Genomic DNA, 27,356 nt, shown 5'->3' on the forward strand with positions numbered 1-27,356 from the left:
AAAGTCCTTAAACAAAGTACAGTTTGCAGAGCGATAAGACCATTCAATGTAGGTCACGCTGAGACACAGGAATCAATGAAAACAAAAATAAAAGACATGATCTTATCAGTCTTTTTGAAAGAGTGATGAATGTTTAACAAACCCTTCACACTTCTCAAGAAAAGCTCATTAGCAAACAGTGTTGAAGGTTATAGATCAAACAGTTGTTGAATTCGAACATGCACACACGCACGCACACACACACACAATGAGCTCTTGTGGACTCTTTGGTCATTCATATTGTGACAGGTTAACCATCATCATATCAGGTATGATAGCATGGCTCTCTAAACTGCTGAGAGACAAATTGAGGGCAGCTGTAATAAAATTAATTTTGATTACGTTTATACACTTCTACATATTTCTGTATCGTGATGTGGTTGAATATTATTTCTGGCCTATGAGATTCAAGGAATTGTTTTACACATCTATAATTTCTCAATCTGTGATTGAAAAACAAAAATATCATGCACATATTTAAATAAATTGTGGGTGATCATATGAGTGAAGTTTGGTGAGGTCTGCACCACAAGTTGAAAGTCTGCTTGAGACCCTGTGGACTGGATGAATTGTGGGTCTGGGCAGCCATTAGCACTTGTAGAAGTCTTATGAATGGGCCCGTGAAGTCTGTGAGCCTGCAAGAGCTGTGAAGTCAGGACATTTGGATTCAGCCATAGACTTGCATTCATTTAATGGAGACTTACTCTAAGCACGACCTCTACTTTCTAACCCTTAATCTGACCTTAACTTAAAACTAATCTTCAAACAAGTTTTTACCATAAAAATGAATGATCTATGTCTTGTTTGTGTTCCGTTCCCATAAGGAAGGAGAGTCTCCAAATGCGACTGTGCAAACTGATTTATGTTGCAAATAGTATGAGTAATACATTTCACCCCCTAACTCCACCCCACCACCTCCACACACACACACGCACGAACACACACCCACACACACACACACACACGTGCATACTCTGACTGGTGATTATTATATGTCTGTGGGTGTGTAAAGCTGAGAGGGCAGGTTCTCTTCCTTTGCTTATATGTCAGAAAAGCCAGTCGTCAGACACTCTGAACTGGATGTACTGAACGAGAATAATGCTCTGCTTCTTCCTCCTGGTATGTAGCAGCACCAACTTCAATTCTTTCTGAAATTACTTTAAAATTACTGTTATAGATGTCAGGATTTCAGTCAGTTAAATTCTGTGTCACTTTGATAAGATTATTTTGTTTTGTTTTGTTTGCTTCATTGATAGTTTGGCACTACATCATTCCACTGTTTGCACTACATGTATATATATATTTATCTCGTTTTTTTTTTCTTCTTGTAAATACTTTATTCTTCATTTTTTATTATTTTGTATTTTGTATGGTGCACAGGAGAGAGAAAACCCGGAGTCAAATTCCTTGTATGGTCACACATACTTGGCAAATAAAGCTGCTTCTGATTCTGATTCTGAATATTACCAAAGATTAAGACATAAGATTTGACTATAGGCTGTAAACAGGCTGTCACTTATCTTTTAAAATATCATTTTACTTTATTCTACAAGTTAAGAGCCAGTGTTGTTTTTTCCCTCCAGATCAGTGCCCTGTTGCGTTTGTGTTTCAATAAGTTACCAATTATCTGTGTAAAACTTTATAGCATACTTAAAAGATGTTTTAAAAAAATACACTGTGACTCACCACTTTCTGTGGAAATGCTTAGATAGATACTTTATTGATCCCGAGGGAAATTCAGTTTGTGTGCACGTTGTGTCTTCAACGTGTTCATTTCCACATGGACTGATATAAATGATGAACACTTGCTTGTCAACCTATACAAACATTTTTACTTTGCGTGCTATGACTCTTGGTGTAAAGACTGTGCGCTTAAAGATGGTTTGGCTGTTTTGCCTTTCAGGTTTTTTATTTGTCAAGTGCAACAAGCTCAGAACTCCTGAGCCGTCACAGAAGGTCATGGATCATTGACTCCTTCACAATTGAGGAGGAAAATCCAGGACCGTTCCCTTATGTGTTGGGCAATGTAAGAAAACCACTGAGTAAAGAACCAAATATTACACAAACACGCCATTATACCAAACATTACTATTTGAATGCAAATGCATCATGAAAATGCATAAATGACTCAGGTTCCCCAAAGCTGACTGCAAAGTGTTTGGTGTTGTGTTGTAGATAAGTATCAATCGAAACTATCGAGTATACTTTGACCTCTTTGGGGAAGGAGTGGATGAGGAGCCGAAAGATGTCTTCTCCATCGATAAAGAATCTGGCATATTGTTGGTCCACAGGGCTGTGGACTATGAGGAGAAGACAATGCTTAAGGTTAGGCTCAGTGCTTACCAACATCTGCTGCTGTAAACTTGTGATTAGGGATGTACAAGCTGTCGGAGAGTTACTGGCAATACCCTCATGAGTTTCAGAAAGTTATGAGGGTCATTGCTCTAAATAGTTAGTCTGATTAAGCAATGATGATTATAACAAACTGTTCCTCATATATCTTACAAATGAAACAAAATATTGCAAACATACACTACTTAGTTATGTCATAGCTAATATGAGACATCAGTTTGAATAGTTAACTGTATTGCACATTGTTTTTTGCAATGATGAGTCATATCTCTCAATTTGTAGCTGAAATTCGAGGCCAGGAAGACAGATTTATCGATTGACACAAATTTAGGCATCTTGATTTCCATACTGGACATCAATGACAACCCACCGCGCTTTCAGAAGGATCTGTATGAAATCGAAGTTTCAGAAGGAGATGCTCAAGGTAAAGAATATACCGGTATCTAAAAAATTGTGTCCATTTTTTTCTTTTTACTTTTTGTCACCTACAACGTGTATTATGTGTGCTCCTCATTTGTTTGTGAAAAGAGTTTTGTCATTTCCCAACAGGCTCCCATTTGCTGACGGTTGTGGCCTATGACAACGACAAGAGAGGAACACTCAACTCAACGGTCCACTACGAAATCAAATCAGTGTCTCCAAACACTTCTGACACTGAATTCTTCATCAATGAGTCTGGAATGATCTCATTCAAAGGCTGTTTGGATCGTGAGGCAAGACAATTTAATATATGTGGTGTTTATGTAATTATATACATACATGCTTGCTTTGATCACTACTTAATTAAATCACATTTTAGAAAAACGCTTACAGTATGTCAACCAGAATAACCTGCAGGGCGAGTTTGTAACAAAGTAATTCGGCATCTATATGTATGTCAGTGACACAGATTTGGCATAATGATGTAATGAAATGATGAAAATACACATAAAAAACTACTGATCTGTCTTTATTTGCTTGTATTAAGGTGGCTGAAATGTTTACGGTGTTGGTGGAGGCTAAGGACCAAGGCGAGGTAGTCAGTCTGTCCAGCTCAACCACAGTTGTCGTTCATGTCCAGGATGACAACAACCACCTCCCAACCATCAGCGGACAGACGGTAGGCAGCCATCTTGGTGTATAGTTTCTTGGTAACATCACAATGATTTCTACACATCACAAATATGGGGTGATTACTGTATATATATATAAAGTTTAAGAGTTTTATCCCAAGCACTGGAAATAAATTGTCTGTCTTCTTACACAGGACTTCTATCTACAGAACTGTGAATTTGTTTGTGCGCCTCAGTAGCTATACAACATACCACCAGTTGACGCTAACACCTAGTGACATTGCTGCCGCTCTGTATGTTATTTTTCCAACCAACTTTAGATGAAACCAAAAAAAATAGCAATACAAGGCACCAAATTTGATGAATGAACTGTATTCTTATCTGAATTAACTGAGTTAACAGATCAGAATCATAATCAAGGATTATGTTGAAAAAACAATAGCCATGAATGCCACTGAAGCAGACAGTTTCTAATGGCTTGGCTTCAGTGATAACTGCAGATATTCATTCATTTTAGTCTAAAAAAATATTCTAAAAAATATATCTATAATCTAAAAAATATTATTTGCTTTCAAATACTTGTAATCTGCTTGTACATTCTCCTGTGGGAAGTACATACCTATAATGAAATGCAGTTTTTCTTGCCATGCTCAAAAGAATATTCAGCAAATAAGATGAATTTCCTCAGGAATTATTCACATTGATACAATCTTGGGATTCATTTGTACTGAGTCTCCCCAACCCCCCAAAAAAAATTATATGACAAGAAAAAAACTACACATCCACTCTATGAACTAATAAACAACAATCCAAGCACACAAGGACAAAAAATGTAGTTTTAATAACACAAGTTGCATATCTGCTCAATAGTAGCAGTAGGAATTACAGATAACAGATTTCTGCAGTTCTTCTCCTCACCTCTGCACCTTGGATTCATTACAACAGGGCTCTGGTACAGTTAAAGAACATGAGACTGGGACTTCTCCTCTGCGGCTGCATGTGATAGACAAGGACACTCCAAATAGCCTGGCGTGGAGAGTCCGATACACCATACACGGAGACGAGGGAAAGCACTTTATGATAGAAACAGACCCAGACACCAATGATGGAATCCTGACAGTCGTTAAAGTAAGAGCTCTTTGGCTGCATGCTTTACATTACAGGAACACCCACCTGAGGTCTGACATGTAATTACTACACACCTGTTTGTCACAGTGCATCTGCTCCCAGGAGTTGACATGTTCAAGTTCTGTCCTTTAATTAATTAATGCTTTATAAATGACACAAAAATGAGCAATTTAACACAACTACTTTATATTTTCAGCCTTTAGACTTTGAAGAGGGTGCACAGAGGCAGCTGTCCATCTCAGTGGAAAATGAGATGCCATATTACTCCTGTAAAGTAAAGAACAGGATTTCCTCTGGTCTTTGGGACGTTGAAACCGGTACAGGTGATGCAGACCAGCCTCACTCTGTGAAAGTTCTCATTGAAGTTGAGGACATCAATGACCCCCCGGTGTTCAGCGTGACTGTCAAAAAGGCCATGTTGGAGGAGAACTCACCCATTGGAACCTGGGTAGAGAAAGTGACCGCTGTTGATCCCGACTCCAGTCACGCAAGAGATTTTGTGTAAGTCGAACGTTTATTCCAACGCTTTTGAGCTCTTACCTCGCTACAGCACAGCAAATTGTGGTTCCCTGCAGGTACAAAGTTGGAAATGATCCTGCTGGCTGGCTGACGGTGGATTCCCACACAGGAGACATCACAACAGTCAAGATACCTGACAGAGAATCTCCTCATGTTGTTGACGGCATCTACACCATCTTACTGAATGCAGTGGATGATGGTAAAACTCTGGACACATGGACACACATTTTTTGGATGGAATAAAGATTCAGATTTAGTCACCAATCTGTTGTGACAGGATTTGTTTGTTTTATCCCTCACAGGTAACCCACCTTTGACAGGCACAGCCACACTGAACATCCACATGATCGACCAAAACGACAACGTGCCTCAGCCCACAGAGCACAATGTGGATATGTGCCTCTCTGACAGCCCCACCACCACCAACATCACAGCTTTTGACCTGGATGGAAATCCCTTTGGAGGACCTTTTTCATTTGAACTGATGGGGGATGTTGAAGGAAAATGGAAACTGAGTCCCTCATATGGTAGGAATAGTTATGCTATGTAGTGGAACTTAACATAGCATACATAACAACCAAACAACAATCACTCAGCTGTGTGATCTTTTTCATCTCAGGGTACACAGCTGGCCTGGTGAAGGAGCCTGGCGTGTATGCCGGCCACCACACAATCGATGTAAAGATCTCTGACATGCAGGGGGAGTTTGGCGTTTACAACATTAGTGTGACTGTATGTGACTGCTCTGTGACGCCCAACTGCCAAAGACGAGTTGCTGCCACAAAAGCTGCCGGTGCAGTCGGCGTAGTGTTTGCCTCGCTGTTTCTACTCCTGTGTAAGAAACTGAATGGCTGGTGTCGAAACATACTGTAACATGTTGTTACGATTCTGATAAGTCACCACCAGTTGAATTTTGTCCTCTCCTTCTCGCTGACAGTTCTGCTGTTTTTGGCAATTGCCATCTCCTGCAAAAAAGAGTTCATTGCTTTGCAGGCCGACAGTTCCTCCGGAGAAACCCTCCTCCCATCAAACATTGAGGAACCAGGGAAAGACTGCAAGGTCACTGCTCAGAAACATTTGCAAACAAACCAGTGACACATTTCCAGATTACTGTTCATGCAACCACCAGTAAATGCTTTCTTTTATTTCAAGCTACCCGACAGCATCCTGGTAGTGTCAGCTGATAAGAAGAACTACAGTATGCCTGATTGGCACGGTCAGCTTGATGGAATACCACAAGGACAAGTTTCAGCAACGGTGGGTTGTGGTGAAAGTTTGCCTCTGTAGACTTAAACTTTTACATTTGAGCACAAACTTGGTTGTTAACAGGTTTTTTCACACATCCTTTGATGAAGATGTTGATGTGAAAAAATTGAAGACTGCTTTTGGAATGTGTGAACCTGATGGCTATTTGTGACAGTTGCTCCCTTTGTTATGTTCAACAGAATGTGGAGCAAAAAACTACCTTCAAAGACCATGGAGATTACAGAAGAGAAAGTATTTCCTATTTATTCAACGAGGACTGGAATGACATAGTATGCTATCACTGAAAGTTAATTATATAAGTCACAAATGTAAATATTTTCATCTTTTCTCATTCATTTAAATCAATCCTTCTTCTCAGACAAACTGGAATTCTGCAACAGCCAATAGCTACCACGACATCAAACAGGTAGGACACAAATAAGCCGTTTAATTACTTGAAGGCAGCAGCTGAGGAAACTTAAATCTTTGTATGAACTTTTTGTTGTGTACAGATGGAGAACATGAGCACAATGCATGTCAGGAACTCGAGCTATGGACCAGACGCAGCTCTCCTAACCCTCCTTGATCAGGTTGGTAGCACACTTTAGAGCATCATGCCTACTCTGCTACATTAGACACAGTAAATGCATGCAGGAGCCTGTTGCAGCATTTTTGATTTTCCCCTTTCCTCCTGCAGAGGCTCTCTTCTCTCCAGGAAACAGAAGATGATCTGCTGGACTACTGGCCTCACCTCTACACAGATGAAGGGAACTTAGACAACTTCTCAGAGCTGGACAACATCACCATTCCCGACAACGATTCATTCCAGAAAGTGCTGAAAGACTTGGGCCCTGAGTTCAACCAACTGGCTTCCATTTGCAAGCCACCACAAAACTGAATACATTTTTGTTCTTGAGGATTCTTTACATTCTCCATATTCAGGTATAATCTGCACCACCAGAGGTGAACGGCTGTTAGTCATATATTATTTAATATCAACTATCACAAAGCCCTCCACAATTCTCATTTTACAAGTAGGGAAAAGAAAAATAAGGTACATCTGTCCTCCAAAAGCAATTTGGAGTTAGACTTGGACAGAATTTAATACATTCAGTAACAAAAAAAAAAAAAAAAATTCTGCACCTGCTGGCCTGTTCAACTTCCACAACTTCCACATTTGCAATTTACCAAAATACCAATGAATAAATGTGTTTTAAGCATACATCAGCTTGATTAAAAGAAATTGCTCTCCCATTTCATACAATATAAAGATTCAAAGCACAAAATGTTCCCTAAATGCATATTTGGGAAACTGAAAACAACGACAACAACAAAAAAAAAACGACAACCAAAAAAAACAAAAAAAAACTTCAAGCTTCAATTGCTTCAAAAGTGGGGAAAAAAGGGAGGTACTTTTTAAATAAATAGAAACCACATTATTTACAGAAAATAACAAAGAAAATCCTTCACACCCTCCCACTACCAATTTTTGGGAGGGGGCGCTGCTCATTGGTGGTCTGCCCTCCGCGTCCTCGGCCCCTGAATGCTCTGCCTCTCAGGAAGCGGCCCGGCACTCCAAATGTTTCCATGTTCAACTTCTTCTCCTCCGCCCAGGTGGTTCTCCTGACGATGAACAACAACAAAAAAAAATTAATGTATTGTAGCGTGACACACAAAGACTAACAGCACACGTTAGAGAATCACCTGGGCTTAAGCTCTGATGAGATGTTGTCAAAGAAGCATTTGGCTTTGTCGTAGTATTTATCTCCCAGAGTTTCCTCTTGCATTCCCTGGCTGTGCGGGGCCTCCCCAGAATCCATCTTTTCAACTGCGGAAATTCACAAAAATGCATACATACTCCTAAATATTTTGCTATATGGTGTCTACATTGACAGACTTGACTTTGAAATAAGCATACCTGTGACCTCCTTTGTAAGATCATCTTTAAACTGAGCATTTGCAGTTTCAAAATCAAAATCTGACTCAAACTGCAAGGTTGTGGCCTTTGAGTTTTTCACAAGGAGTTGGCCTCTGCTTCTGTTCCTGGACCTGCGACTACCTGCAAGTGAGAACACACTAGTGAGACACACTACTGTAGAACTGGTGTGGTAACCAGTTCAGGTTCATCTAGTCTCTAATATTTACCCATAATCCATTTCTTACAGACAGATGAGCAATATTTATATAATAATAATAATACATAAAAAATCCTGCTGTGCTTCTGCTATTTTCTGATGTTTCTTGACAGCAGAAACAGTCAAGATAAAGCAAACATTGCTGTCCTGTTGGTGTAAAATGCACTTTTCTAACTTTTATAAAACAATTCATTCTGATACCTTGTTTTTGCCTTTTCTTCTGGTTCTCAGTACCTTGGCTTTCAACCTTGGCTGCACTTGGCCGAGATGTTGCCTGGCCTAAGCATAAATACATTTTTCTTATTTAAGCTGGATTATATAAGCAATGCAAGAAAGAGAAGGTGAATGATTTCTGCATTATGTTAAAGTTTGCTTACTGGTGGGGACATTCTCCTTCTGAACCTGGGAACCACCCCGGCCAGAGCGCTGGGCTGGACGAACTGGCTGTCTGGCCTGTGGCTGGGTTGAGGTCTTCCCCCTTTTCTGAGCAGCACTGGCCAATGGCACAGTCTGGACAGCCTGCTCAACCATGGGAGCTCTTCTCGCTGGGATGCCGTGAAGGCCTGGTACCACGGAGAACAGGAATAAACACAGTAGGGCATGACCAAGTGCAGATACATGTGAGAAGTAGACTTAAACGTGATATCGGAGAGACAACTTATGTGTCCAAAAGTTAATTTACTCTACCTAAGCCCAACGCCGCATTGTACTGCTGGCTGAGTAGTGAACTAGCCGCCAGCTGGTTGTAGGTGGGCATCATGTCTCTGTATGGACTCCAGCGTGGGTGATATGCAGCAGAGGAGCTGCCAATGGATGACTAAAAATCATAAAAATTAAGACAAAGGGAACTTGTTTAATCAGGTATGAGAATTGTGCATTTTGCCTGCCTACACATCTACAAAGTGAAAATTACTTTAAAAGGTGAGCCTTGTGTAACATACCTGTACAATAGCAGGGTCACAAGGCAGTCCATGGTGTGGTTTCGGTGGTTCAGACACAGTGATGTCTTTAATGTCACTTCCTCTGAAGATTATGTATTCATAAATTTCATCTTTGGGTGGCACTGGTCTGTCTGTGTGTCGGTCCTCTGTCCCATAGGACTTAACTGATGGGCAATAAAGTTAAATGAAAAACAAAGACAGGTTTTGTTTACCTCCGGCATACTTTCTTCATAACTTAATATAGAATGAATGAATTAAAATAATCAATTAACTAAATTATAACCTTGTGTTGCATATACAGTTGTGTATAATGGAGAAGAGAGAAAAAACACGTGTCACTTGCAAGCCTGTCAACCTACCTTTGGCTAACGCAACCGTAGACCTGTCGGTGTCGACAGAGGACAATATTCCCTCATACCGAATCTGCGCCTTGGATATCAAACTTATTTTACTGCCAATGTACGGGGTTCCTCCTCCAGCACTCATGTTCGCCGTGAAAAGAGGCTTTGTTTTCAGTCTGAAAAGTCAGCGGCTAAAACACAGAGCACTAAACCACAGGACACATCAGACATTAGCTAATTAGCAACGATGTGCACAATTAGCGGGCACCTGTGCGCTTTATAGGGTTGCCAGTGACGCGCCTCTTTGCTGCTGGGTCACCTGCGTGTAAAACAGGGTTAGTTTGTTCAGCCAGACGGCGTACACCGCCTGCGAGACTACATCTGGCTCTGTACAAACACATTTACACACACACGGCCGCACAGGTGAGTGAGTGAGTGAGTGAGTGAGGAGTTTGAGGAAAACAGTAAAAAGGATTTTAAAAATGTTACTTTATTTCAGTTTCTTGAAAACATGATTTGAGAACTTCAGTCAGGGTTTCCGTGTCCCTCTCACCCATGGAGTGAAATTATATCCAGAATTAAATAAATTTAAAAAAAATAAAATTAGACCTATATTACAACATCATTGTTCAATATAACAAAGGTCGTAGGCCCAACTTAAATGTTTAGAAGAAACTTAAAAGGAAACTAGACTTAGACATTATGAAATGACGATTAAAAATGGTCTTTTATCCTATTTTTATGTTTTAGGAGTTTAACAAGTTCACAAGACAGCCATTTCTCAATACTAACTACATCAAGCGTAAAGTTTTATTTTTCTTTTTACAGTTAACTGACCGGTCATTCGGAGTAGGGTACAGTAGCCTATAATAAAAGTTTATTTGCGATTCTCTCTATTAATTAAATTGTGGGTAAACTTCCATAAAAATTGGCAAGTGCAAAATTCCTCACAGCTGATTAATACTGATTAAAAAAGAATGTTATGCTCCGATTGCTCATATAAACAACGATACCAAAAATGTAGCTACTTTCAACTTTCAGTAGCTTAGTAGTATTAACTTTTGAATAAATTAGATAAATTCGGATTTAAATTTAATATGAAAGCAAACGTGACCGTATACTTTCTGTTTGCACTGTGGATTTATGGTAAAACCAGAACACGTGGGTGCTAAAGCAGACTTAATCTCATGACTGCTGACAGTACACTACAATATTTCCTCTCTACAAGGAGGGTGGGGCGCCCTCAAACGTCTCTTGACAACACCAACTTCACTAGCTGGCCAAAACACTGCAGCCATCTTGCACAGCGCATCGAGAGTGATTAAACTCTGAAATTTGGTTTGTTAGCTTGTTGTAAACCTCGGTATCATTCTACCAGGAGTCGCACGTTACGATTCTGGAACGGAGCAGTTAACTAGATAGCATAAACAAGCAAGCGACGATGTAACATTTGATGAAAACATATCGTCTCCGGTACGATGTTGTTCCGTCTCACGCATCCCCTGGAATGACGGCTGAAGCCATTGGTACCGCCTTTTAGAATGAGGAACAGCCAATCACAGCTCGTCGAAATCCCTACACGGAGACGTTAAGTTGTTGTGCGCACGCGCATGTCAGTTGGTAAATACCTTACTTCTCACAAGCTCGCAGGAGTGTGAAGATGGCGGTTGGCTCTGGACTGCTGGATGAGCCGTTTTTACACACAGAGGTGAATAAAGCGGTAGTTTGTCATTCTGCACAGTCTGTAGAGCCACAACTATCGTTCTTGTGTCACAACAACCACTGGGGTAGGCACGAGACAGCCGGTAATTACATTGCTATAGTTCCGGGACAAGGGGGTAGCGCGAGCTAATGTCCAGCTGGGACTTGGTCAAGACGATTGCTGAAGCAGGTAACTGTAACTATTAATGCTATTTTCCTCTTTGTCTCTCCGAGTATAAAAGCAAGCGCCGGAGCTGAGAGACACAAGTAGATGTGTCAGAGTCTTGCCCCGTCATATTCAAGATTGTTTGTGCTCCTTCCAAACAAGTTGAAGTGCAGTAGGGGGGTCTTATCATAGCGAGGTCCCCATGATTCAACTATGGATGCATCGACAGCCAGCACGGATTCCACCACGGGGCACGACCCTGGCAAAACACATGTTAGCAGCGTTGTAACATCTCTCCCTAATCACCAGGGAAAAGAAGGCTTGTATTCTGTGCAGACTTTCAATGGGAGCCAAACTATGAACTCTCACAATTCAGGAAGCGCTGCCACTGTCGGAGGCACGACAGTGACAAGTGGAATTGGTAACAGCGGCGGCACTGCGATATCTGTCACGGCTGTCAACAGTGGACCAGTAACGTCAAAAGGACTGGCCAGTGCGATAATGTCCCCGTCGTCAAACAGTGTAATTCAGACTCCCCTCACGAACTCGCAGAGTGTTGTTGCTTCAGTTCAGCCTACGAGCCCGGCAACAGGACCCACCGTGACACTCGCCAGGCCGCCTATGCAACCCGCGTTGTCGAGCGCAACTTTGAACGGGAACAATAATGTGAGTCCTGCTGTGGTTGTCAATACAACAGGTCAGACAGGTATCACCATACAAAACCCGCATGTAAACAATACTCAGGCGCCCAGCTCGGTGTCTGTCAGCGCAGGGTCGCACATAATCAAGGCAGAACCACCCACTTCAATAATACAGTTGGCACCGCAGCCGGCCGTCATTTCCAGCGCTCCCCGGATTCCGGTGACGGTGGCTGGCAGCCCAGGCGGGATCCGAGCTCTGACGCCTCAGATGTTGGCCCCAAGGCTCCCCCAGACCTCCCCGGGGCAGCCCAGTATACATAACATTCAGCTACCCCCCGGTGAGTCAAGTCAGAAATGTTTACTGTGTGTGCAGAGGCACTATGCGGTCATGTATATAGCCTGTGTAGCGGTATATTGTACAGTATGTATTTTAAAACTCTTAATTCATAACTCTTTCTATTTCTTAAACTGTTTTGCACACTTTTTGCACACTATATTGTTCTTGTGAGCTGCCACGACAAGTGAATTTCCCCACTGTGGGATCAGTGAAGTTCAACCTATTTATTTTCACCCTTTCTGATTCACCATATTGGTTTCATTTTCATTTCCCTTGGAACAATGTTTGTTAAAAATAAATATTCAATGATTAAATTCTCATTTAATGTCGGTCATCTGAATACAGAACATCTGTAAACTTAACTGACTTGTACTCAGCAGGGCTTTGGCTTTCTCTCCAGCGTCTTCATGTGATTGTCTCTTATATTTTGTGACTTGGTCCAGGGATGGTGCTAGTGCGCAGTGAGAGTGGACAGCTGCTGATGATTCCTCAGCAGGCTCTGGCCCAGATGCAGGCCCAGGCACAGGGAGGCATGGCACCTCGGCCTGCTACACCAACAAACGTGCCTCCTGGCCAGGTAAGATCACACAGTCTGCTGTAGAAATAAGGCAACCAGTCTCACTTGAGTGACAGGGCCAGTACGTTCTCCTGTCTATAGCATAGGGAAGCATCTGTTGACTGGAACATTAGAAAAGTTACAGCCCACGTGTAGCTATATGGAAAGTAGTGTGCCTGTATGTACTTTAATTTTTTGTGCATAAAAGTCTTTTGTTGTTTGATGAAACTGCGTGCTGCACATCATATCATACTTTGTGCCTCATCTCAGGCTCCTGCAAACACCGTCATCAGCAGACAAGTGGCTCCCAGCGCCATCATCCGTCAGGGCTGTCCAGCTCCAGCGTCGCTCACTGCAACCACCACTCTTCATAGACCTCCCATCCTTCAGGTAACCTCACCAGCTGGTGTCACTTCATTTCTGATTTTGTTAATTTGGCTTGTTGGATTGCACAAGCTGCAGAATGAAGGATCGTATATGCACAGGGCCTCATTTAATGTTTGAAATTGGGTCAGCTTTATAATATTTTATAGTACACCACAATATTACCAGTTTATGTGTCAAAGTGACACTTAAGTAGGATCTAATCAGTTTTTTTTTCAAAAAGCAAAGGGTGCAAACGCTTATTCTCTGGAGGATTTAGTATTTGGTGCTCAGTGTGAATACATGTCTTTCAAATGCTTGGATTTATTGGTAATCCTGAACTTTGTTTCCTGGATTTACTATAGTAGAGTTGAAACATAGAATCCAAGGAATTAATATTAACAAAACGATATTCTATAATTCCCAGCAGCCAGAGATACTGGACTCTTGACACAATGTATCATGTCTTTATGAAGTACAAAATGGATGGACAAGCAAGATACATGTAGGTTTGTTTGTTTTTTTTAGAAGTTGGCTGTGTCCATGTAATACAGAATTTTGGTTAAAACTGTGAAGCATTTTTCTTACTTGTAATGTTTGCTAAAGTCTTAGTTGATCTAGATCAGCTCAGGTTGCACAAACATGAAACTGTAAATATGAAATGTAATTATGTTATTGCATTTATACAGATTTTTTTATGTTTGTAAAAAAAATATTTTGATGATAAATAAGTTGAGTGTTTAGACCAATTTTATAGCTATACCGTTAATGGCTTCACCTTTTGTTAATATGGGACCTAATCTAGCCAACAGTGATGGTCCTGACAAGAGCAGCTAGCGATCAGTCAGAGTTGGTCAGGCATATCACTAGGAAACCTTTCTTATGTAGACCTCTTCCTCTAGCAACCTGCTAAAGGTTTATTTGTGACACATGCCAAAATGCCAGATTTACCCTTTACAATCACAAACGTTATACCACTGGAGTGCTGAGTCCTCAAATTCCTCATATCGTTTTGAGGAAGACCTTTCAACTGAAAGTCAGCGCAGAAGTGCTCCTCTTTCCTGTTACGTACCGCATGTTTGAGGCTATTGATCTGTTTTGAAACAGCTCTAAAACTCTATTGTGATGACTTGAAAAGTTTGTTTAGAAAGGTTTCAACAAACTGACTAACATGTTGTCTGTCTTCCCAGAGCTCAGCTGGGGCTCAGGTACCAGGAATGACCCCCAGGACAGTCAGCCAAACAGCTGGGACCACAGTGACCTCAGTAACCATGAGCAAAGTGAGTTGTGTTAAGACCAAGGGATCAGATGGAACTGCGCACTCGTACTGTGTTGTACCGCAGAGCTTGAATGTTCTGTGTTTTTTGTCAGGAGACAATGGAGAATGTGAAGAAATGTAAGAGCTTCTTGTCTACATTGATCAAGCTAGCATCCACTGGGACACAGTCAACAGAGACGGCAGCCAGCGTGAGAGAGCTGGTCAAGGACCTGCTGGTGAGTGAGTGGTGCACACAGGAGACACATCTGTTTTATTGTATATATGTTTCGCATTTGACGAGGATGTTGGCAAATGAAATATCTGAAAACCCAACTGGCCTCTCAAAGTGAAAACCCTCAGCCGAGCGAAGCCTCATGTCTACCTGCAAATATGACAGCTCTCACTTCCAGCTTCTTCTGCCTCTGTATCGTCCTAGGAGGGCAAAGTGGAAGCTGAGGAATTCACCAGCAGATTATACAAAGAGCTAAACTCCTCACCTCAACCATACCTTGTGCCTTTCCTCAAGGTAAGAAGGCTTATATGTTGTCGTCATTTTCACTGATACATCTTCCAGCAAAGATCAGTAAAATGTGTTTAATGTTACCTTTGACTGCAGCAAACAAAAAAGCATTTCTGTAATGTTCGTCCATCTGTTTGTCTCCTCTAGAGAAGCCTTCCGGCCTTAAGGCAGCTCACCCCAGACTCAGCAGCCTTCATCCAGCAGAGTCAGCTCCCCCAGCAGGCCTCAGCTCCTGTCTCCTCCGCCTCACCCACTCCCAGCACAGTGGTCTTGGGCTGCTCAGCGTCCCGCCTCACAGTTCCAGTCAGCAGGCCCCAGCTCCAGCCAGAAGTTAGCAAACCAGGACAGACCGCCTCACTGGTAAATTCGCTGATTAATATCTTAAATGTCACATCACTCTGTTAATAACATAACAGAGTGATATATACATAATTTGCATTTGAATCGTTGCAGGTTTTTCAGCCTCAGCAGCAGAGAGCAATGTTGAGACCTCAGGTAACCTTAGCGACGACCCCCATGGTGACTCTCAGGAATCAGACCCCCAGCCGCATCATGCTGGGACAGCAACAGGTCCAGTTTAAAGAGCTGCACCGAGGTGAGGGTGTCAATCTGATAACACCCTCTGGCTGTGCAAGTATGTGACTTTGTTTGGGTTGTAAGTTGTATGTGTTGTGATTTTGTATCTTCTGCCAGTTGCTGTGAGGCCAGAGGTGCCACCTGTTTCTAAACAAATCTGTGCTGCATCCTTGACGCCGGCTCAGAAGAACAAGCTGAAAGAGGCGGGTGGCACTTTCAAGTAAGAGCAAAGATGGCAGAATTCAATGGGTTTTTTACCATAAATGTTCTTTGATCTGATCTGAGGTTTTAGTAGTGGTGTCACTTGTAGGTGGATAATTAATTTTTGGAAACTTTTCAAACTTACCCAACTATAAAAATGAAGGTTTAGTTAATCTCATTGTCGTCATGCCATTATAGCTTAAAAGCATAACAAACTGTAGCTGGACAGATGAGAAACAGTTCATAGTGATTTATCCCAAATTTCAGTGCTGTTTTTGTTACGCCTCCACGAGTAATATCTGGATTCCTGATCTTAAGTCTGGTGTTTGGGTTTGCCTTACCTCATTTATGTTCGCAGGGATGACGACGATATCAACGACGTGGCCTCCATGGCCGGAGTGAACCTATCGGAGGAAAGTGCTAACATACTAGCAATCAATTCTGGACTAGTGGGAGCCGTGACACATTCCTGTAAGGACGAGGCTTTTCTCTCCTGTTCCGTTCTACAGAGGAGAATGCTGGAGATTGGTGAGACACTTACAACATTAATGACAATTCAACATCTATCAATCCAAGTCTAAAACAACAAAGGTGTCTCGTTTCTTTTCCAGGCAGGAGGTATGGTGTGACAGAACTGGGTGCAGAGGTGGTGAACTTTGTCTCGCATGCTACTCAGCAGCGGCTCCGGAGCCTGCTGGAAAACGTTTCCCAAGTGGCTCAGCAGAAAAATGTCAATTTCAAGGTATGTTTACAGTTTTGTTCCTGAGAGACTCATGCTAGTATATTCCCTCCCCCGTAGTATATATTCTTGCAGACAAGCATTACTGGTTCCATGACACTATCAGGTCTTTTTTATTTACAATGTACTTGTTAGCATGCAAATGAAAGATACATCTTTCAGGATTAGGCGATTGTCGAAATTTTATTTTCAGTTACGGTCTTGCTTTCATCATTTCCAAAAGGCAACACACAGTTGTGCTTGAGAGTGCGAGTGCACAGCAAGCGCATGTACACACACACACTCACGCATTCACACACAGTGAACCTGTTTTGGAAGAGCAGCATGGACGGTTGTTATGTGCAGTAGATTTCCCAGTATCTTGTGCAAATAAGTTAGAAGAGAGCCCCAGCATTTGACAGGTTGAAGGTCAACACATTAGCTCTCTACAGTGATGACCTTGCATGATGAGCCCAGAGCCAAGCATGTTCAATACTGAATGAGTTTGAAGAAACTCAAAAACTTATCGAACAGATGGGACTGAATAAAAGCACGTGGTGAAAGCTCATGATGCTGCAATACATAATGCATATATTTTTTTGTTGTTTTTCAGGTGAATTATATTTAAAGTTCAAGGAAATCCAATGTTCAAAAGGCAATTTTTTTGAAGTTCAGTTAATACATGACGATTCCAACACCATTAAGTAAATATTTGTGATCTTAATATTGACCAAAATAATCGTGATGATAATTTTTACTACAGTCAAACAAGCCCTACAATATGTTGGGTTCACTTGTATTGCAGTCATTTCTGTCCTGTAATCTTTCGGTCTTTTCTGTGTTAACACTGTGACACTGCTGTCTGTCTGCGGGCAGGAGGATGACAGTTACGAGCAGAGCAGTGATGTTCGCACTCAGCTCAAGTTCTTTGAGCAGCTGGACCAGTTGGAGAAACAGCGGAAGGAGGAGCAGGAGAGAGAGATCCTCCTAAAGGCAGCTAAGGTACAGTGTCACTGACAGACATCAAAATATGCCCAAAAGCTCTTTGTTCTTTTATTTACACCAAATTCTGTTTGTATTAAAAGGTAATGTGGCAGCTTTGTGGTGAGTGGCAAGTGAGAATCTGTGGATTCCGATACCTTGTCTTAAATAAGAGCTTAAAGAAATAAGCCCTGTAACAGACTGCAAGGTTTTGATCTTTTCACAAAAGTGTAATTGTTTTACGGCAGCATCTGTTACAGTTTTACTGCTTAGATTAAACTAAGGCCCATTTATCAGTTATAGCAGGTATGTAATAATACATTGTTATGTGTTTGGCCTACAGTTAGTGTTTCTGTATCCTGCAGATACTCTCTTCTCCAGAAGTGCATTATAGTCCATAAAGTTTGATAAAAGGTCACCCGTGATTGATTTGGGCTCACCCTCAAGATGCCTATTAGGATGTAGCTCGAACAGCATCCGACAAATGTACTGCGTGATATATCAAGTGGTGCTGGGGACAAATTTATAACACTAAATTAAATTCCAGTAGGTATGTGACATGAAGAACAAAATGATGCATGGGTTTAATAAACCACCTTGACATAATAAGATAAGTGGAAGGCATACTAAGCAGGATTTGTTTGTTGTTGTTTGTAAGCACACCATTAACACGCTGTGCAGTAAGCAAGAAAGTCGTCTGTATTTAAAGACGCTTTTGGCTTAGACGGTTTGAAAAGCTTGTGATTGTAGTTTGTACAAATTTGCGCAGAATGGAATTCGTTCATTTTCATCACATTGAGGTTACGCAGCATCTCTAGTCCTACACAACCAGGAATGTAGTCTTCTTGTTGCTGACTGTTAGTTATGAATGCATCTCGTTTTTGGCCTTGCAGTCTCGAGCTCGACAAGAGGACCCAGAGCAGCTGCGTCTGAAACAGAAGGCAAAAGAGGTAAGATGAGAGGAAAGGGACAATCAACGAGTCTCTGGTTCTGCACGTCTGTGTGCTGTGTGCTTGATTTCCGTGTTGGTATGTGGGCGCTGTCCAGATGCAGCAGCAGGAGCTGGCTCAGATGAGACAGAGGGAGGCCAACCTGACGGCTCTGGCAGCCATCGGTCCCAGGAAGAAGAGGAAAATTCTAGATTCTCCATTGTCCTCTGCTGCAGCTGAGGTAACACTGATCAAAGTGTATTCCCCATGTAGTGATTTATATTTTTGGGATGACTGTCATAAAGTAACCATGTACCTTTTTCTGCAGAAGGAGTACTTCTACTTTTTTTGTATATTTAGCTAATAACACAAGTGTACATTTACTGAAGTATGATTTTTGAATGCGGTATTACATGTAGTGGAGTAGTTGTTATGTTGGTATTTCTTAAACCGTTGATCCTTGTGGGAAATTGTTTGGAAATTGTGATTTATGTTGGTGTAATGGTCAGTTGTCCCAATACTTTTGTCCATCTTCCACCCTATTCATCTCCTTCCCGTCTGTCTCTCATCTTGCAGGGATCAGGATCAGGTCCCTCTCTGTCTGGCGGGGCTGGTTCGTCGGGCTCCAGACCCACACGGCAGCGCATCACACGTGTCAATCTCAGGGACCTGCTCTTCTGTTTGGAGAACGAGAGATTCACCAGTCGCTCCCATTTCCTCTACAAGGGCTTTCTCAAATAGGCTTGATGTCAGAGAGCAGAGGAGAGGAGGAGGAGGAGGAGGAGGAGGGGGGATGAAGTGTGTGTGTGGAGAGAGCAACAGCTCCCACCACCGAGAGAGCATAAGAGGCTCTTAGAAATGAAGAGGAGAACAGCAGCCTGGCAGATTTCGAGGTCTTTGAGACATATGTGAACCTGAAATACAGTAGTAGCCATACTGGATGGCCTCTCTACCTCTCTCCTCAACATTTCTTTCAGAGAAGTCATGGACTAATGCCCCTTTATTTATCCTCTACAACTTCATTTTTGAGAAAGTGCAAAAATGACATGTTTTGTGAGGAAGGGTTCTTTTGTACGAACAAATGGCTTAATGTACAGTTATGCACTGTCACACAGCACATTTTATTTTCTGATTGTTTGTGTGCGCATTAGGCTTTAAAGCAATGGAAATAATGCATTTGTTTAATAGACCACCAACTAATTTTAATGAATAATGATTGTATTTTTGTTCTGTCAGTTGCATTAGTATGACTTTATAACCTGCTGATTTGCCTTCCTAACTATGAATAAGCCATATAGCCATCCTGAAGTGATTAACTCCTGTGTAACCCATGAAGCAGTAGCTCACTCTGTATCTATCATCTCCATTACTTTATTGATTTTGTTTTGCAGCATATTTATTTACTAAACTCAAGCTTAAATTAATGTCTAGCTATTTATTTAATTTCAACAACTCAGTTGTTTTGTGTAGCTTAAATTGAAAAGAAAATGTGCATTTGGTTGAATAGGATATGTTTTAAATCAGTTTTGACTTTTTGTTGAGTGTATAGTTTTCAGTGTGTGATCATGGGCAATTTAAAAAAAATGTTTAATTGTCCTTTTTAAAATCAGTTTAACTTGTATTGATTTGTGAAATTTAAACAGTTTTCAGAAAGCATTTAGCCTGTTTCGCTATACCAAACGTACATCTACTGGACAGATATCTATTTTTATAGGTGCCCACCGATACACATTTTTACTTTTTTAATAGTGACTGACATTGTCCTCCTGTCTAACAAGCTGGAGTTTTTTCCTGTATATTTGTAAATGTTACACCTCAAGCTTTACACAGTTTTTATAGAGTGGAGAATTTACCTATACAGCATAAAGAAAAAAATACATTTTCTCTATTGAAAAGTTTGAATAAATGATGATTTTACAGTAACTGGTTTGGTTTTAGTGTTTCCTTGTTTTGCACTAGAGGGCAGCGTTGCATTGTTCAAACACCTGAATGTGAGCTGCATGTGGCACTCAGGATGTTGAGGCTTTGTACGTGAATGAACTGAATGCATTTAAATCTTTCTTACTTTACCTGTGCAGACATAATTCCGCTTAATCCTCTAACATCTGTAAAGCCACATGTAGTACACAGTGTGTGTCCCCCGGGTCTTTATATTGAGCACAACTCCCATGAGCCAAACACACTCTCGCCTCTCACACTCTCAGTCTGCTGTCGGCAGTCTGTGCCGTTCTTTGTTGGACTGTCTTGTTCCAGTTCGTCTCCATTATCAGCACAACACACGGTGTTTTGGCAACAGCTGCAATATCAGCTGGTAACATTCACCACAACTACGGGCTGGAAATAATTAGGACATTGTGCCACTGGGACAGTAGCCTGATGTTACAATGATTGGGAGCAGCTTTTGTATCTGCGTTTACCAAAGAGGAGCAATAAGTGTATATTTGGAGCTATCAGAGGTGATGAGCCACAATCTCATTTTCCAGATTGAAAGTACACCTGGCAGCCACTTGGTGGCAATAGCTCATTTCACAAAATTACAGGTCTCTCATGTAACTCACATGGACTGAAGCTGCAATTTCAGATTCTTCTTTATATTACCTGGCAGACTTTCTTATTCACATGTTCATGTTTGCTTTTCTCGACACCCACAGTACAGACTAACAGAACAACCTATAAGGTGCTCCCTTTTTTGCATCACATTTATGTGGGGGGGGGGGGGGGAAAGAAAAAGTTTGTTAAATGAAGTCACAGCTTTGTGCTGCTGTGATGAAGCAGAGCCAGATAAGAACCAGAACCAGCCTGACAGTCCCTCATGGCATGTCTTTTTGGTGGCGGTGATGATTCAGGTTAGGCCTCGCCCCTTGTGCCTCAGCCCAATCCAATATTTTTCCTGGTAATCCTCCTTCCACTCCTCAACACTACTGCTCTTTCAGAGTTAAGTCCACATAAGCTCCCACTTGAGTGCCAGAGGCAGAGCAACAACAGGGATGGTGTGGTTGCCTAGCGACGTCCAGTCACTGCACCTGAGGATGTTGGGTAAACACCCTGACCCCACCAGAGGCAAGAAAAGAGAGAAGCACCATCACCGCTTCCTTCCGTGACATTTATTAAAGGGCCTATTATTAATTTGTTATATTCAGTGTTGTCATTTTTGCTTTAACCCCAGGTGAGAGTGCATAACAAAATATATCTGGGGCACGTTTATTTGTGTGTTTGTGCATGGGCAGGCATACTCATACATGTCTGGGACTGTTTGTTTTGAATGGGAGCTTTTGTCTGATTGCAAAATGGGATCTGAGTGGTCTGAAAGTGCTTCTCAGAAGTCTTATGATAACTCTTGTGTCTAACATTCTTTGTTTACGCCCATAGAGGGGCTCAGTTTTAATGATGGTTAGAAGCTGATGAAAGCTCCCCTGGTCCCCATTACTTACAAGAATCGGATGCTTATGAGAATCTTTATTAAGTAAGGTAAGACCCCCCCAGAAGACTGTGATTTTTTTATTCAATGACATTACTTTGCAGACCAGTGAATTCAAAATTCCATTCGTACTCCCACCATATTCATACTGTGAGACAAATGCAATACTAAAAGTCAATTAATTTTATCCTTTTCAATGCCTTCTTGCATATTGTTGATTAAGCTTTGAGCTTATGAATAAAACTATCTCCTAGGAGGGACATGAGAAAGTGATTTGGATGAACTGATGTGGCACACTGTGATCCAGTCACTGCACTTTATCATCCATTAATAACATGCCCAAGTCCAGGAACCACTTTTAACCACTTTTATCCTGAAATGAAAGTGAATGTTTTTCAGCCTTTTCCGACCCTGAAATGCTACATGCCAAAAACGGTTCATTAGTTTACGTCCCCTCCATTTCCTGTCCGTCCATGCCCTTGTTCCACCCAGGTCAGTGCTGACTTTGGGACTCTTGTTATGGGGTCGAATGGGGCACTCTGCTTTGGCTGGAAGATACTATAATAAGACCAGTGTTTATGACCACTGCTGAAATGGGTTTGTAAGTGCGGCTGAACCTGTGAGGTATTGATGCGGGGGTTAATAGCCTGTTGGCCTCTTTAATGGAGCCGAATCAGGTCAAGCAGCAGGCAGTGTCAGCCCACAGTACAAAGTCATCTCCTATATGAAGCTGGAAAGGCAGCAAAATGTTTGAAGTATACACACTCACAGTTCAAACAATGTGTGAACACACTGGAACAAACAAGCTAAGGTGCCAGACTCCAAATGACACAGGCTGATTAAAAAGTCAAATCGGCTTGTTGCATTTTAACCCAGATCTCAGATTATCTCGTTTTATCCGTTATCTTTGTTGTATATTGATCTTACTGTGAGCCGCAAGAGTCTTTAGCAACATACTTGACCCCTGTAAGAGCCCAGATACCAGTGTGCTAGTACACCTTGGTCGACATGCCTTGAAAAAAAGACTACAGCTATGCTTGCCGCTTTGTGAGGTTGTACGTAGTCACAGCAGCGTTTTGAGGTAAATGCTTATCTAACACGGTGACAAAATGTTAGGTAGTTAAAACAGTAATGGTACCAACATTTGGATAGTAGGCTGATGCAAATGAAATTGTTTTTGCCCGTATTTGGTCATAAATGTACAAACTGATGGCACCAAACCATAAGCACTTCATGACCAGGGTCATCTGGATTCATTCATCATGAAGATCTCTGCCAAATGACATGACATTAAAAACCAAAAAGGAAAAAGTCAGAGGATTGCCATGAATGTCTGTATACCATTTCATGGAGATCCATTCAAAGCTTTTGATATATTTCATTCTCAACTGAAATGGTGGCTTTGCTGATTGAGAGACAGTGCAGGATGTCATCCATAGAGTTACCTGATAGAATGATGACAACTGGTCAAATTCTGCTAAAAAAAAAAAAAAAAGCTAAATTGTTAAATAACATGTTTGCAAAATTTGAATGTTGAAATAAATACATAAAAATAAAAAAATACACCTTGCAGCATCTTTTAAAAGTGAGAAAGACAAACATGAATTATGCATGAAAAGTGGCATCTCTTCAGTGAGTAATCACCACGAAACATATGTAAATTATGCTCTTGAAATGGAAACAGGAGTTTATAGACATAACACTGAGACCACATATAAGAACAGAGTCATCAAGCTGCGACTAATCGGCTTACATTGGGCACATGACCAGATAGGTTGTTGTTCTTCCCCACCGTGTTACTGTAATATCATCATTACATTTACAAGACTAATTCTGCTACACACGTGTGGCACTCAATTATTTATTTATAATAATGACTGTGCTGCACATCCATTATTCATGGTAAGTGTTGGCCTGTCTTCCTGGAGTGATGCTGACAGAAGGAAATGGAGGGGCAGATGGGAATGGAAACTTGATTGTGCCCTAAAGGACACCAGAGACTGACTTGGCTGTGAAGGAATCATTTCCTACCATTTAGAAATGTAGCCACTGTCCCTGGGTAGGCACTTAACCTGTGGCTAAGGCAAAGAATTACATCCAGTTGATTAGAGCAGCTGCTCTGCTCGAGGATGGATCTCGAATTTCCGAATGCACTCTAGCATGTAATCGCGGAGAGAAGTTGGTCCCTACAGAGCTGCTCAGCATCAGCAGCAGCAACAGGACACATTTTGTGAACTTAGGGTGTCAGCTAATAACACAAGGGCAATACCACGATGCATCATTATACTGCAAGTGCTCCTGAATATGAAGCATGTTTAGGCAGTTCTGTGAACATTCACAGTGTTAGTGTCAAGACTCATAATTAGAGGGTTCAGTTTTCAGTGGTGGAAAAAATATTCTGGTCCTTTACAGCAGTAAAAGAAGCAATATCACAATGTGAAAATGCTCAGCAACAACTACAAGTTCAAGGAAATAAATGTGCTGCATTTAAAAGGGGATGTCAATAATTTAGTTTTGCACCATCTTAAAGCTCAGGGACTCACAGGAGGCATATTAAAAAACAAGAAATAAAACCAAAAAAAAAACACTTGATCCCGCAGTTTCTGTAATGCAGCACAGTGGTGTCTTTGTCTACATGCGCAGGTCACAGAAGTCATTAACCAACTTCTTTTCACTAGCTGTGAAGTACTCCTTGTGACAAGTGAGCTCAACCTGCATGTATAAAATAGATGGAGTGCACTCTAAGGAATAGTACTGAAATATTTCCAGCAAAACACACAAGTATTGCCACTAAAGGCTTTCATATAGCATACAAGAGTGTTTTAAATTACTACATTGTCTGGTAAGCAGCTCAGTTATTAACCAGTCCTCCTGTGATGGAATAACAGCCCCTGACCCCAATGACTGCGTGGTAATTTGATTAAAAGAAGGGAAAATGAAACATGAGAGCACAGTATAACAAGGCTGTAGAGTCTGCTGCCACACCAGCGACAGGCACAGGGGTGCTTTGAACTAAAGGCTAACATCAGCATTGCTAATACGCTCACAGAGCATGTTAACATTTGCTAGTTGGCACTAAACACAAAGTAAAGCTGAGGCAAATGGGAATGTCAGTATCTATCTATCTATCTATCTATCTATCTATCTATCTATCTATCTATCTATCTATCAGTGCTACAGATCCTGCACAAACTAAACGTTACTGCAATGTTTTTGGGTAGTTTGATCAATCAAATGTAGTCAGTGAAGTAACTGGTAACTATGGCTGTTTAATAAATATAGGGAGATAAAAAAACAGGCATTTTATTGATAAGACAGTGAGATACTTCACGGCAGAATGCAACAGTGATTTCCGTAGTAGGAAATGTTCTTTTCAAATGTAGTATGATAGTGCACAGACAGTGTTTTAGCCCTGACTGATATTTCCATCTTGTTTTGGTAATAGCAGAGTGTCTTCACCAGACCAGCCATCCATATCATAAATGGCTGGTGGTTAAACAGAAGATAGTCTCTACCCCACTTGCAGCAGGAACATCAAATTTATTCTGCTGCTTTGATCTCATTTTAGACTGAGTCCTGAAATAGCAGGAGGCTCAGAGTGGTGTCAGCAGAAAGCAGCCAGCAGAGCCAGCCTTTCCTGGGCAGTACCTTTGCTGAATATCAACATCAACACTAAACTGTGAACAGTTGATCACACAGCCAGCATCAGAACCAACATCCAGTGCTGTTTTTCACATTGGACTGTTTCCAATATCAACCCAAGAGACTCACTAGCCATATTCAGGAGGAAATGAAAAGAGCCAGACTTGGACATGTTTGACGAGGAAGAACTTTATTTACAACACACAGACATTAGCTGCAAGCCAGCAGCAGAGCTTTCAGTGTATATACACCATTTATCAAAGGTGTAACTTGAGTTTGCTGTCTTCTTTCATCTCTCACTGAAAAAGTTTAGTTAAATCAATCAAAGAAACCGTCGCTGTAGTTAATCTCCTTATCTGCCAGCTATGACCAGGATGACCTTTTACCAACTTGATTACAATTTTTGGTGTATTGGAGCCCGCTGTTGATAGCTCTCTTACTCACTGAATTCATATTGTAATACAGTAAAGGTTAATTTAGGTTTATTCACGGATGTTCTCATTACTGGGACACTCCACTGTGAATGAAGAATCCGAGCACCTCTCATTACCTAACCCAGGATTTTCCATTGACTCTGCTCACCCTCATCTATTTGCCTCTCCAGTGCCCACTCCTATAAATTCTAGCCATTCTAGTGGACAACGTGTGATTAATTAGCACTCAATTCTTCTACTTTATATTTAACCTTTTTTTCAAACCGTTTTATAAATGTTATGCATTGTCCCTGTTGTGCTTGAATCTCAATACCCTCCCCACCCCGCTGACCCCTCTCTTCTATCCTACTAATCACCTCTCCACAAGGTCTACCTGCATCTTGCCTCTGCCTCATTTTTCTTCCTCTCTCTTACTGCCTGCGTCTCTGCTTTCTCTCTGGGTGTCTCATTAAAGGCGCTCTATCTAATGAGATTACGCCGTGGGGATTAATGGTGTGGCTAATTGATAGACACACAGCCGGAGAGGATTAAATCCCTTTAAGTCCCCAGTGGGTTTTTTGGCGCTTCAGCTGACTAATTGAAATCACAGGAATGGCCACAAATATACTTCCTGACCCCATACACTGCTCTCCTACTCCTTCTTCTGAGATGCAATAAAAGGACAAATAGTGGATGTTTTATTAGAAAATGAAGCTATATCCAAACAAAAGGGTCAAAGATTAACTACCTAATTGCAAAGGGAGCCTGTTCTGCTTCATGTCTTTCCAACACTTTAAAATACATGGTTCCATTGTAAAAAATAAAGACTGTGCAATTATTCAGTATGCAAATACAAACCATCAGTTCATGAACAAATAAAGCAAGAAAAAAAATCAGGAATTTTAAAGCCACCGTGTGCAGACTTTTATAGTATAACTGAAATACAATCCTGGTGAAACCGATGCAGTCTCTGTGTTGCTTTCATCCCATTCATCTTCATTATCCTTTGGTCGATCCAGTGTGGGCTAAAGGCATGCATTTCTGTCTGCCACAGTATCTTCATTAATACTACCATGCAGACATCAGACATTCTCAAATCCAACACAGAGCAGCTTTAGTTGAGATAAATCTGAAATAAATATCGATTTTAAAGACAGACGAGCCCCATTATATTTCAAAGCTTT

General features: G+C 41.3%; 3 protein-coding genes across 3 annotated transcripts; 2 read left to right on the forward strand and 1 right to left on the reverse strand.

The window, feature by feature from the left end:
* Positions 1-1,137: 1,137 nt before the first annotated feature.
* Positions 1,138-7,452, forward strand: cdh27 (cadherin 27). Its single transcript, XM_046385271.1, has 17 exons — positions 1,138-1,158; positions 1,943-2,065; positions 2,215-2,364; positions 2,674-2,815; positions 2,941-3,104; positions 3,359-3,490; positions 4,389-4,571; positions 4,768-5,072; positions 5,147-5,289; positions 5,393-5,617; positions 5,710-5,925; positions 6,028-6,149; positions 6,243-6,347; positions 6,536-6,625; positions 6,715-6,762; positions 6,848-6,925; positions 7,015-7,452. Exons 1-17 carry the CDS (start codon positions 1,138-1,140, stop codon positions 7,231-7,233), a joined length of 2,466 nt encoding a protein of 821 aa, XP_046241227.1. The 3' UTR covers positions 7,234-7,452.
* Positions 7,308-10,059, reverse strand: LOC124056802 (protein LSM14 homolog B-like). Its single transcript, XM_046384611.1, has 8 exons — positions 9,771-10,059; positions 9,412-9,575; positions 9,158-9,287; positions 8,848-9,033; positions 8,672-8,749; positions 8,254-8,394; positions 8,040-8,163; positions 7,308-7,958 (listed from the first exon to the last, which is right to left on the reverse strand). The coding sequence occupies exons 1-8, from the start codon at positions 9,895-9,897 to the stop codon at positions 7,802-7,804; spliced, it is 1,107 nt and encodes a 368-aa protein (XP_046240567.1). The 5' UTR covers positions 9,898-10,059; the 3' UTR covers positions 7,308-7,801.
* Positions 10,060-10,831: 772 nt separating this feature from the next.
* Positions 10,832-20,622, forward strand: taf4a (TAF4A RNA polymerase II, TATA box binding protein (TBP)-associated factor). Its single transcript, XM_046384610.1, has 15 exons — positions 10,832-12,598; positions 13,041-13,174; positions 13,424-13,543; positions 14,707-14,796; positions 14,888-15,010; positions 15,211-15,300; positions 15,442-15,654; positions 15,748-15,889; positions 15,988-16,090; positions 16,430-16,599; positions 16,683-16,813; positions 17,666-17,791; positions 18,664-18,720; positions 18,818-18,940; positions 19,276-20,622. The coding sequence occupies exons 1-15, from the start codon at positions 11,833-11,835 to the stop codon at positions 19,438-19,440; spliced, it is 2,553 nt and encodes an 850-aa protein (XP_046240566.1). The 5' UTR covers positions 10,832-11,832; the 3' UTR covers positions 19,441-20,622.
* The last annotated feature ends 6,734 nt before the right edge of the window (positions 20,623-27,356 follow it).

This window comes from Scatophagus argus, chromosome 3 (assembly GCF_020382885.2).
Source record: "Scatophagus argus isolate fScaArg1 chromosome 3, fScaArg1.pri, whole genome shotgun sequence".
NCBI classification, from domain to species: domain Eukaryota; kingdom Metazoa; phylum Chordata; class Actinopteri; family Scatophagidae; genus Scatophagus; species Scatophagus argus.

What these genes read in the sequence shown, in the direction of transcription:
- cdh27 (XM_046385271.1), top strand. Translation starts at nt 1,138, where the DNA reads ATGCTCTGCTTCTTCCTCCTG. An exon ending in AAGGCTGTTTGGATCGTGAG is followed by an intron (nt 3,105 to 3,358) that starts GCAAGACAATTT and finishes GCTTGTATTAAG; the next exon opens with GTGGCTGAAATGTTTACGGT. An exon ending in GCTACCACGACATCAAACAG is followed by an intron (nt 6,763 to 6,847) that starts GTAGGACACAAA and finishes TGTTGTGTACAG; the next exon opens with ATGGAGAACATGAGCACAAT.
- LOC124056802 (XM_046384611.1), bottom strand. Translation starts at nt 9,897, where the DNA reads ATGAGTGCTGGAGGAGGAACCCCGTACATTGGCAGTAAAATAAGTTTG. An exon ending in GAAGGAGAATGTCCCCACCA is followed by an intron (nt 8,750 to 8,847) that starts GTAAGCAAACTT and finishes ATTTATGCTTAG; the next exon opens with GCCAGGCAACATCTCGGCCA. An exon ending in GAAGAAAAGGCAAAAACAAG is followed by an intron (nt 8,395 to 8,671) that starts GTATCAGAATGA and finishes TCTCACTTGCAG; the next exon opens with GTAGTCGCAGGTCCAGGAAC.
- taf4a (XM_046384610.1), top strand. Translation starts at nt 11,833, where the DNA reads ATGGATGCATCGACAGCCAGCACGGATTCCACCACGGGGCACGACCCT. An exon ending in ACCTTGTGCCTTTCCTCAAG is followed by an intron (nt 15,301 to 15,441) that starts GTAAGAAGGCTT and finishes TGTCTCCTCTAG; the next exon opens with AGAAGCCTTCCGGCCTTAAG. An exon ending in GAGGAGAATGCTGGAGATTG is followed by an intron (nt 16,600 to 16,682) that starts GTGAGACACTTA and finishes TTTCTTTTCCAG; the next exon opens with GCAGGAGGTATGGTGTGACA.